Source organism: Lathyrus oleraceus, chromosome 5 (genome assembly GCF_024323335.1).
Source record: "Lathyrus oleraceus cultivar Zhongwan6 chromosome 5, CAAS_Psat_ZW6_1.0, whole genome shotgun sequence".
Classification (NCBI taxonomy): Eukaryota; Viridiplantae; Streptophyta; class Magnoliopsida; order Fabales; family Fabaceae; genus Lathyrus; species Lathyrus oleraceus.
The window spans coordinates 38,604,127-38,615,646 of record NC_066583.1 but is presented as its reverse complement, the minus strand read 5'-3'; the positions used below and the strand labels follow the sequence as shown (position 1 = coordinate 38,615,646).

Sequence of the window (11,520 nt, the reverse complement as noted above, 5' to 3'; positions counted from 1 at the left end):
GCCTAAAAATTTGATTAAGTCCTAAAGTTTGATTTTAACCTAATGTTTGGAAATTGCTTAAATTCTAAAAAACCTAATTATTTCTAACTAATTCTAATTATAACCTAGGGTTCTAAAAATCAAGATTCTAAAACCTAATTACAAAATTAATCTAATTAACCTAAGCTTCCTAATTATGCTAATTAACAATGGTTAGAAATCAATTAGCAAAAAAATAAAACAATAATAGTGCATGGGCTAGGAGGGGTGTAAATCATGGAAAGGGTTTAGAAACTGAATTTTGTGTGTGGGCTTCAGCCAAGCCCAAATGTTGAATTATTGTTGGCTAGAGGGGGTGCGCCCATGAAGCAGGGTTGAATAGAAAATTAAAATTGGGCTTTCGGTTGAGCCCAATATTACAATGTCCCTAGTCCGCTGGGGTGTATGAATCAAAATTCATTGGGCTTGGAAGAAGCCAAACCCATTAGAATAAACCCAAGGATGCTGTTGACTTGTCCAAGTCAAAAAGGTTTGAAAATCTTCAGACGTGCGCTAACCTCTTTCTCACTCACAGCCTATTCCACCGGCCTGCCACCGTGGGACACCATGCCGTCGGTTGCCTCCAGCGATGGTGGCATGCTTGAACCAAAATTGAGGTCATCATTCGATACGCAACACTGCGCTGATGATGAATTTGGGAATGGATTGGTGAGATTCCCTCAGGATAAGCTGAATCGAAGGATTCTATTTGAAGAACCCTAAGTCATTCTAAGCAAATTAAATGGAGGCTATGAAGAATTAACACCTACAACCTTAGGGCTTAGACTCCTCTCCCTAAACTCTACAATCTGGTAACCAAAAAATGCAAAAAAGCAAAGGTTAGAGAATTACTCACCGGAGAAGGAGGTCGAAAATACGTTAGGTGAGTTTCTAATTCCTTTTCTTTGCTTTCTTTGACGCAATTCGTTCTCTTCTCTTCCTTCTTTCTTCTTCTTCTGGAAATTGGGAGTAACAAACAGTGAGGGATGTGGTTTAGCTCAAGAAATTTGAAGCTTCAATGGCTTATGGGAGAAAAGATCTTTGAGTGAGTGGTGAGTGAGGGATTTTTGCAGAGTGAGAGTATGAGTTTGAAGGTGATGACCAAAGTGTTGGAATGATGATGACGATCGTGCTTAAATAGGGATGAGGTTTGGATTAGAGATAGGTTTGGAATGAGGCTCAGAGTTTGTTAGGTGAGGTTTGGAGTTGGTTAGAATGAACTCACTGAGTTAACTCCAAACTCAGTTAGTTAGGGAGTTAGTTAATGAATTAGTTGGTTAGCTTATTGAGTGTTAAGTCCCATTATGCTCCTAACTGGCTATTGCAGGTTACATTATGATTGTGATTAGCCTTGCAACTTGGTTAATGACTTGTAGAACAAGTTCCCACTTGGTTAGTGAAATAGGCGAGTGTTATGTTACATGTTTAGGTCTCTACTGTCTTACATATGCTTGCTTTAATTTCAACATGAACTGCACTTGATTGTATGATGTCTGGCTGATGCAGGAAAGTGAGGTACCTCATGCCAGATATTCCCTTGCACATGACTGCATTCTCCTTGGTCTGCTATGCCCTATAAACAGGTATGTACCATTGCTTGTCCTTTTGTCTTAGTGCATCCTATTAATCATGAACATGAGGCTTAATGCTTGGATACTGTCCATTATTTGCAGGCCTAACATTGTTGAACAGTTGCTGCTGTCAGGGAACAAGTTGTATCTCTGATCCACCAGCTGGAACCTGATGAGGATGCTTTGTTGGAAAGTGTGATCATGTTGGTAACTCTCTTCCTGTGCTGGTAATGTGGAGTGGCAACATTCTGTCTTGGTTGGCTTTAGGTCTAGCATGTGTTTTGTACTAGTATCATGGTGTGACCTTCTCCATTTTGAGCTCATGTGCAATGGAATGTTTTGATGTCAGCTTAGGATTTTGTTAGCTTAGAGTGCACAATGTAGTTAATCCTTTGAAATGGTTACAAGTTGTGTGAATGTTAAAGAAAGTAGATGGATCCATCATGAAATGGAAAGCATTTTGATTTGTACAATGGGAGTTTTGTAACCTCTTATTGGAAATGTTAAATGTGGAACTTCATGAATCAGCTTAGGTTATGTCATGTTATTGGTTAATGATGATTGTTATGCATTGCTTGATGACAGGTTTTGGTGGTTTTGGCAATGGCTTGTTGACTTGAAGGTTACACATGGCTGTAGAATTGTTGCACCAATGGCTTTTTGCAGGATTGGTGGTGGAGTGAGGTAAGTCCAGGTTGTGGTCTTGGTCATGGTTTGTGCAGTATGGTCATGTTGGTTTCATAGGGTAGTGATTCTGCTTGAAGAATGTTGTGGACCCAATTGACTGTGTATGCCTCTGTTGTTGGTTTTGATGCAGGTTTTCACTTGGCTCATGTTTGTGTTCTGCTGCAGGTTGGGTAATTTGTGGTAGTTTGTGTTGCCTTGGTTTGATGCAAGAGTGTTTGGACCTTTACCATGTTAACTCCCTATTAAGCTTTTGTACCAAGGTATGTTAATAGGTTGTGGTTGGTCAATTAACATTGGCTGGCTGTTGTAATTGTTAGTTGAATTGGACTGTTAGGCTTACGATTAAAAGGCCATTACTTGATGATGCAATGCTATGGTTTTCCCAATGTTGCAGGAGGATTCTGCAATTGGTTCATATAATTATTGCCTTCATGTTGACCCTATTTTGAACCACAATATTCATTGCAGAATTGTTGTTCAGGTTAATGCTTGGCCATGACGCTGACAAAATTGTTGTGTGTTGGTGTACACTCACTGCAGGGTTGTGGTCCACATTTGGTGCTCACCTGGTCATGAACTAACTGATGTTGTATGGGCTACAGGATATTGTGATTCTGCACATGAGGCTAGGCCTTGGTTTCCAGCAGGGCCAATTTGCAACATGGTTGAGATCTGCCTTCTGGCTTGGTGCAGCAGGGTGTCTAAGGTCTGCATTTGGCCTTGGGTTGGTCCTGCAACGTTGCTGCAGGGTGAGGTATACTCATATCCATCCACCATTCTGACTTTGTTTATGTTCATGTAGGTCATGGCCTTGTTAAATTTCCAATAGTGGGTCTGCAGTACATCTGCCTTATTGAATGTTTGTTGTGACATGCTTGTGGAGGCTTGGATGTGGTTCTACAGGATGATTGGCTTGGGCATTGTGGTGGTTTGATTCTGCATCAGGTAGTTTCATTAGCTTGTGTGTTGGGTTTTTAATAGGGGATTGATGCAAAACTTGGGTTACCCATTGTGAGGTACACTGCAAATGTGTTTCCTTGTTGCTGACTTACTTTGACATTATTGATGTTTCATGTTGCAGGCTAGTGGGTTTAGACTGGTTCAATGTTTAGCCGCAAGTATGCTTGGTCTGCTTGTAGCATTCTAAACAGGTTTTGTATTTGTTCTGCTGCAGGTGAGGCGTTATTTGGCATATGACCACAATGACCAACATGCAGACCAAGATGTTGATTCAAGGGTGCATAATTCAAATGACCAGCTTTATCACTTGCAGGTTTGGTTCTGGTTGTCGCAGCCTGCACTGATGGTGAGTTTAATTCCAACATCCATATGCACAATTTTGTCCAATTGGTCAATATATATGTAGTTTTTAAAGGTGTGATCATGACACTTGGTTGTGGTGGATGCATGGCCATATTTAGCAAGGTAGAAATTGGTTGTCAAGGCAAGAGATCCAAGTCATGGTATGGTGGTCATGAATATGAAAATAAGCTAAGTTACTTGGAAATGAAGAAACGAGGGAAAACACAACCAACATGGCTATTGGACGATGAATCAAGGCAAAGTAGGTTAGATTAGATCTTAGGTGGTCTAAAAAGGGTGAGTTGACTTTGGTCAAAGTTGACCAAAAAGTCAACACTTGGTCAAAGTTGTCAAAATTTGTATTTTTCCATGTAATGATTAATGTAGTAGATTATAATGGATTATGATGGATTGAAGTGGATTTGAAATTAGTTTTGTTTTTACACATGTATGCTTGATTTTGAAATGTAATGAACATGACTTGACTAGACTTATAAATGATATGAACTTATTAGCATGGTTTATGAACAAAGCTAGGACTTGATGGAATAAGGTTAAGGCTTGAATGACACCCCATCCATGAATCAGTAGACATAATCTCCAATTGGATAGGTTTTAGTTGTTTGGACAGACAAAGCCATGAATGCACCCACAATCCATGTATAAAACAACAAGATATTGAGACTAAGATGGATTGGATTCAAAACCAATGACCAAGTGAAACCAAACCAACATGGACCAAGTACTTGAAGTGATCAAGTGAAGAGACAAGGATGGAGCCAAACATGGAAGCTATGGGACCATAGGCTTGAACCAAGACAAAAGGACAAGGATCAAGATGGTATCAATCAATCAATGGGTGAAAAGTGGATGAAATTAAGGTTTTGGATGTCACCAAATGGAAAGTCAAGCCACACAGTCCATCAAGACCATTCCCTCCTTGATTAGGGTTTCCATGAGGCCTACCCCTCAAGCAAGTCCCTTGAACCAAACCATATGCTTCAACAACAAGCCGTCCAATGTATGAGCCTTCATTAGGGTTTTGATGGCCAAGACAAGGGCTATTGAAGCTCCAAAAAATCCCATTATCATACCATTAAGAGCTAGGGTTTTGAAGACCCCTAAGGATGGCTTAGGTGCCCCCTTGTTGAATCCATACCTCCACCATCAAGAAATCAGGGCTTCACTTCCCCTACTTTGCAAACCCTAGCTCCACAAGCCAAGAATCTTGAATCTATGGTGATCCCCTAATGGAATGAATGATGCATATGCATGAGTTATTGATGTATGCAACTGATCCCCAAGTCAAGTGATGATTGGTAAAAACTATGTAAAAAAAGGAGGGCAAATTTTGGGGTACAACAACTATCACAATGTAATCAAACTGAAGATTAAGAGACCTTAATACCTTCTCAATGATACTTTCTTCAGAGAGAGTTTCTTTAGACGACTTCATCTCATTTGTGATCAAAATCACTCTGGAGATGTAATCAGGTACCGTCTCATTGTTCTTCATGCTAAAATTCTCATATTGTTTACGTAGAGACTGAAGTTTCACCTTCTTCACTGATGCATCACCGCCGTAGCACCGTACTAGTGTGTCCCACGCAACCTTCATTGTCGTCGAATCAACGATTTTCTCAAACACATTCACATCCACACATTGATGGATATGGAACAACGTCTTCTGATCCTTCTTCCTCAGACCACGCAGAGCATTTCTATGTGCATCCGTTACATTTTCTAGAAGTGCAATCGGAACGTAACCGTCGTTGACGAGATCAAGAACATCTTGAACGCCAAACAACACATGCATTTGAATCATCCACCGATTTCAGTTCTTGCCATCAAACATTGAAAGCTTAGTACTCAGATTACCGTTTCCGCTCATCTTCAACCTTGTGCAAAACTCAGATCTCACCAAACACTAGTGTTTTTCAATCTCGCAGAATAAAAAAATATGATTCTATTACGATTCTGATTCATAAATTTAACACGAATTCAATAAACGAAATCAATCACACAACGTCTCACCGTTCACTCGTGTTTCTCTATGGATATGAATCAGAGCTCTAAATACCAATTGTTGGTGCACAAGATGAAAAAGATGAATATGAAGGAAAAAAAGAATAACAAACTTCTACTACTCTACTAAAACTATTACAGCAAAATGGTTGCACACAAAATGCACTTATAGCTATTGATAACTACACTAGTTTATATTCACAAATAATAATGCCACGTAGACAACATACTAAAGTACTGAATTACCTTTCAACAAACTTTATATAATAAAATATGCATCTAATAAGATTATAATAAATAGATATTTATAGATATTTTAGGAATTAATTGTGAAAAAATGGCATTATAAAATAATTTGATTTAAAATATGAATAAAAAAATTTATACAAACTAAATTCAAAACTAAATTTTTTGAAAAGGGAGTGTGGATTTTTACTCATAAGAGAGTGTAACTTAAGTTTTTCCGAGGAAAGTAATATATCAGAATCCTATACATCTACCCATTACCCATTACCATACAGAACAAAGGAAGTGGGATATACAATTCATTCATAACCGAACCATTCTCCCATTTTCTTTGGAATCAATTTACAATTTAATAGTAAAGTACCTAAGCTAGATTTAACTGTGCTTTGCCTTCTGTAAAACTTCTTTGAGAACCACTGCAATTCTCTGTGACATATGGTGCTCCAGAAACCTCTCTTTCACTCTCTCGTATCCTTTCTTTCCCATCGTCAGCCTCTTCTCGACATGAGTTGCCAATTTTACAATGTTATGCGCCAGAGGTGTTACACCTACCTTGTTAGCGGGATGAAGCAAACCGGTCGTCCCATTTACCACGATCTCCACAGTGCCTCCGGCTGCGGTGCCCTGCAAATATTTTTATGGAAACAAAAACAATTCATGAAAAACAAAATGTAGACAGGTATAAACATGTATGCAAATAGATTCCCAAATTGCAGTAACCAAGTTGAAATGGCAAGAAACAAATAATCTACTATGTGTGAACTGAAAATTTCAAATAAAAAAATTTTATCCTCAGCTCGTTTATAATTGAATATCAATATCAGTAACATAAAACAACTAGCCGAAATAACAAGGACTCTAATTGAAATTACCAGGAAATTATTGCAAGTCATAAGCTATATTAATATTGCAACTAACAATAAATGGAAGTTGTATCATCTGATCCCCAATAATAACAGTATTCGTTTTCTTCACTTGTGTTATCATTGCATTGGTTGTATATTACTTACTATAAATTCCTCGGAGTAAATATTTGTTTCTTGAAAAACAGATTTGCAAAAACCAAAACATACTTCTCTCACCTGGTTCGGTATCCCTATGATCATGAAAGCATATCTTTAAAACCACTAGGATAACATGATGGGGAAAGTGGAGGGTTGAGCAAATGGGGAGGGAAATTAGTGAATCGAGGTTGACGTATTCAACAAAAGAACCATACAAATCTGAATTTTAAGTTGCTGAACAGTTATTCTCATTTGTTAAAAAAATATCGTGAATAGAAAATCTGAGTGCCTAAACCTCAGTTGGATCCACATATTAGTAAAAATTTAGTTACGTAGGGCTGTAGCCAACGGGCATGCATAAGAAGGAAACAACATTTAGAAAGAGAAAATATTACTGCGATGTTATCATTCAAAAAGGCAATTCGGTGCTATGATACTAAAAAAATGAAATAACTTTTTTGTTTCTATTTTTCTGACTTTTTTTGGACAAGTAATAAAAAGATGCACAGGAACATAGAAGAGATTAATGATGAATAAATAAAGCATGTTGCTATATACATCAATGGGATAATGAGGAAATTGACACAGATAGTATTAATTAAAAACGTAAGGATATAAAAGGAAAGACTATATTGACAGGACAACTCAAATATGTAATGAAGGAGATACCAGTACAGGCAGGCGAAATGCCATTGCTTCGATGGTTATCCTTCCAAAACATTCTCCCCGTGCCTGGTATGCAGAGAAGCGCATTGGTGAATGAAACCCAAAAACCAAAATAATACTTAAAACACAATTTGCATTTATATTCAGGTCCTTTTCTAAACTTGTGAACTTTGTCTTCAAACATCATGGAAATCAAGCAAATCAATTTATATGAGAAGAAAGGGCAGCCAGTCAGGATGGCAGAACTGTATCAATACAGTCGTGGGTGTATTATGTATGGGAAATTAGAAAAAATATTTAATCAAACAAACTAAAGTTTAAGGTTGTCATCATAGTGCCATGAGTTAGAGAGTCACCATGGCCTCCATACACTACAACAATGTACACCATATAGCAACTCTAATATATGCTCTGTTCCATAAGCATATTAGCAGTGTATATTATCAGAAGATACCTGAGAATTCTGAACAAGAACATCAATAGAAGCCAAGTAAGGAGCCACTGCCAGAGTTTTGTTAACAAAGTGAACGCGGTCCTGAATCTTTTTCTCTGTAACAAATTTGCGCAGTTCCATTTCAAACTTTGTCTGAGCATTCATATCACTCCCTACTACTATAGCATGCAAAGCTGGCAACTGGAGTTTCTTCTCCTGAATGAGCTGCAAACTTTCATGAAAGGCACGAAGAAATAGATCTTGTCCTTTACCACGTGAAACACCTGCACTTAACAAAACCCTGGGGCTCAGAATAAAGACTGGCAAAAGAATTGTAAAAATGAACAGAAAGGGTATAAAGTACACTACACAGAGGGAGGATTAAATTGGCATGCACAACAAAAGAAAAGAGAAACAACAAGCCAAACAATGTTAATTTGGCAAAGGTAGTATAACCTTGCAAGCATGTCATGCACTGCATTGGATGGAAATGTCATGAAACCGATGCAATGAATAAAAAATGAATATCAAATGGGTATAGGTAAGTGACATACTATTTATGATGGCAAAAAGTAGATCATCATTTCTTACTCCAAGAGACTCCCTAACATGCTCACGAAGAACTCTCTTTGCTACACTATCTTCTGCAACTTCCATAAGCTCCTTGCTATTTCCAAGATGTACAACATAAGTTTCAGGCATTTTAATTCTACAAAGTCAGGCAAAAGCTTATAGTTAGAAAACATGACTTAAATTCAGTCACACAGAATACATAGCAGTAAAAGTTTATTAAATGAAGCCGAAACATACCCTAAACGCTCCCTAGTCCTATTCGTCCAGTACTCGGCAGTTGTATGTGAATCAATCATGGCACCTGCAACAAAAGGGAGGTGCTTAACATATTCCACTTTGAAATAATGGCCTCGCATTTCATGAATCCACCATAAAACCTTAGGAAGAACGAGGGTAACTTTCTCCTTCAAGACGGCATCCAGCCACTTTCCAGCTACAGCAGTATTTAGAATGACCAGATCAGCTTTAAGAGCTGTATCTACAGCCTTTTCACCTTTGGCGGGCATGACCTATCAGAAGCCAAACAGATGTGAAAAGGCTACACTTATAAGTTGCATAACACTTGGATATGAACTGCAGGTCAAGGCATTTCTTACAGATTGGAACTATTATCCTACTCAATCAAGACAGAGAAGAAAATAAATACCAAATTGATTACATGGTTGCTTAACTCGTACGTTTGTGGGTTCTACTGTGCCACATGTGAATTAAGTACATTAAATGGATCTCACAAATTAGTCCACCAAGTTGATTGTACATTACTCAACTTTCAACCTTAATGGTGCAACTTCAAAATGTTCACAGCATGGATCTCACAAATTAGAGAACTAAGCTGATTTTATTTGAACTTGAGTTGGATTTTTTTTTTTGATGATAAGCAATGGTTCCTTATATTAGGAACACCCCTTAAACTTAAGCAATCATGGGATCAAGATTGGCCACCTTTCAACTTTGGTGACTTTGTAACTTTGTCTCTATCTCTCTCTAACCGAATTTCATCTCTCATCTAAATAATTTATTTAAATCATTCATCTATCTTATAATTACACCAAAGTCACCAAATAGCAAAGATACCAACCCATTCCCGCAATCATGGCTGCCACTGTCACATAGAAACACTCCAGTGGTCCAAAATTCCGTTCTTAAATCCAATAATTCCATTGGAGTTGCTCTTACAACAACACATCCATTCTCCACTCTCTCCAAATTGTATTGTTAATTTATATACAATGAATATCACATCAAATAGTCATATACTTTCACTAGAAGTACTCTATTTGTAGGATTTAGTTCTCCTAAAGTGAGCATGGTCACTTCACTTTAGCGTGTAAGTAAGCAAGCAAGCAGTCTCACCCTTGATGAGAATGTCAACATTTGATATTTCAATACCGAATATCAACGGTTTGAGTCAAATCCCTATTTTGTAGACTTACCCATGCATTTAATAGTAATTCAAAATGTGGAAAAACCTAAGCTACTAAACCCTCTTAAATATTTACACCTAGCATTACTTTGACACTCAACAACAACAACAACATCAACAACCCAGCCTTATCTCACTAAGTGGGGTCGGCAACATAGATCAACTTCCGACATAATGTTCTATCCAGGATCATGCTTTCATCCAAATCATTAATCTCAAGATTTTACTTAATAACTTCTATTATAGTTTTTCTAGGTCTTCTCTACCTCTATCTATTTAACTCCTCTCCATCTGATCTACTTCCCTTACCACAGAATCTACCGATCTTCTCTCTACATACCCTAACTACCTTTCCCGTCATCTTATCTACCATAGGTGCATTACTTTGACACTCAATACACAAGATTTTTAACTACAATCTTCTCAATTAGCATGAACTAAATGTAGCCATACAAATTAGGAAACATGTTTTTGCATCTCACATACTGAAAATCAACCAAGTAAACAACCATTAAGATAAACACACCCTAATGAATAATAACAAAAGTAAATTAAAAGCAAAAGAGAATTAACTACCTGAACTCCTCTATCCAACATTTTACTTTCCAAACTATAAATAACCTGATCGTGTTCAGCAGGATACTGATTCGTAACCCAAACAACCTCAGAACCAACACCTCTCAAAAGAAACGCCAATTCCATCAAAAGTAAAGGTCCACCAGAAAGAGACAACTCATGCGAAACCATGAGAACAAGCTTAGACTTCATGAAATCCAACGGACTCGGACCGGAAGCAGCATTTCCACCGTTTCCTCCGCCGGCGGCGGCGGAGGAGTGAATCTGAGTCTGTTGTGCTTCAAAGATCTTGGTGTTGCATGAATCAGAATTGTTTCTAATGAAAATCACCATCACTGTTGAAATAGACAAGAAGGCTAGTAACATTAGCGGCCATTTTTTCTTCGCCGTTGCCACTGAATGCTTCGCCATTCTTTTCCAACTTTACCAAATTTTCTAGTTTCGCATTCTGCTTTTGATTTTTTTTTTAGGGTTTTCGCTCATTCGAGTTTTGCATCGAGTTGTTGTAATTGCTTGTGATTTGTGAAGTGGTTCAGGGGAGATTCAGCTGTCACTCGCGCATACTCCCAGATCGAAGATTTTGCTGCTAATTCACAGATCACGAACTAAAGAACTGTATTCTGTTCTTTTTTGGTTGAAAATGAACTGTATTTTTTTCTTACCAACAATATGGGCTTTTCTCGGTCGAATTAATGTATGGGCTTTGAACATACCCTATAAGATTGGGCCTGAATCTAAACCATTCGGCACAAACTAAGGTTTTAAGTTTCAAATTTTAGGGATTGCTCATGCACCTTGGTGAAAAATCAATAATGTCCTTAAAATCTGAATATGCATTTACGGACGTACCAAAAATCTACAAACCTCAGTCAAATCTCAGAAACAGGTTAAAAGAAAGTCGAACAAATTCGAAAATTTTGTTTAGTAGTCCTTACGGAATCATATCTTTAGAGTATTGTCTGTTTTTTTAACTAGAAACAAATTATGATATAGGAA

The 11,520-nt window shown here is 37.7% G+C and overlaps 2 protein-coding genes across 23 annotated transcripts; one reads left to right on the top strand and one right to left on the bottom strand.

The window, feature by feature from the left end:
• Window positions 1-492: 492 nt before the first annotated feature.
• On the top strand, window positions 493-4,068 carry LOC127084919 (uncharacterized). Of its 22 annotated transcripts, none has more exons than XR_007788824.1 (9): window positions 493-901; window positions 1,525-1,601; window positions 1,692-2,273; window positions 2,407-2,536; window positions 2,671-2,757; window positions 2,879-3,030; window positions 3,160-3,221; window positions 3,451-3,582; window positions 3,702-4,068. XR_007788824.1 is itself a non-coding variant. In XM_051025444.1 (9 exons), coding segments are annotated over exons 3-8 (495 nt in total). In that variant the 5' UTR covers window positions 494-901; window positions 1,525-1,601; window positions 1,692-1,790; the 3' UTR covers window positions 3,185-3,221; window positions 3,451-4,068. The 22 variants fall into 22 exon arrangements, 5 of the variants coding, with proteins under 5 accessions (XP_050881398.1, XP_050881399.1, XP_050881401.1 ...); XR_007788823.1 differs by having other exon boundaries at window positions 3,698-4,068; XM_051025444.1 differs by having other exon boundaries at window positions 494-901; window positions 1,692-1,792; window positions 2,175-2,273; window positions 3,451-4,068.
• Window positions 4,069-6,010: 1,942 nt separating this feature from the next.
• Window positions 6,011-11,167, bottom strand: LOC127081528 (uncharacterized). Its single transcript, XM_051021777.1, has 6 exons — window positions 10,525-11,167; window positions 8,763-9,034; window positions 8,507-8,661; window positions 7,974-8,236; window positions 7,523-7,585; window positions 6,011-6,473 (listed from the first exon to the last, which is right to left on the bottom strand). Exons 1-6 carry the CDS (start codon window positions 10,933-10,935, stop codon window positions 6,225-6,227), a joined length of 1,413 nt encoding a protein of 470 aa, XP_050877734.1. The 5' UTR covers window positions 10,936-11,167; the 3' UTR covers window positions 6,011-6,224.
• Between the last annotated feature and the right edge of the window lie 353 nt (window positions 11,168-11,520).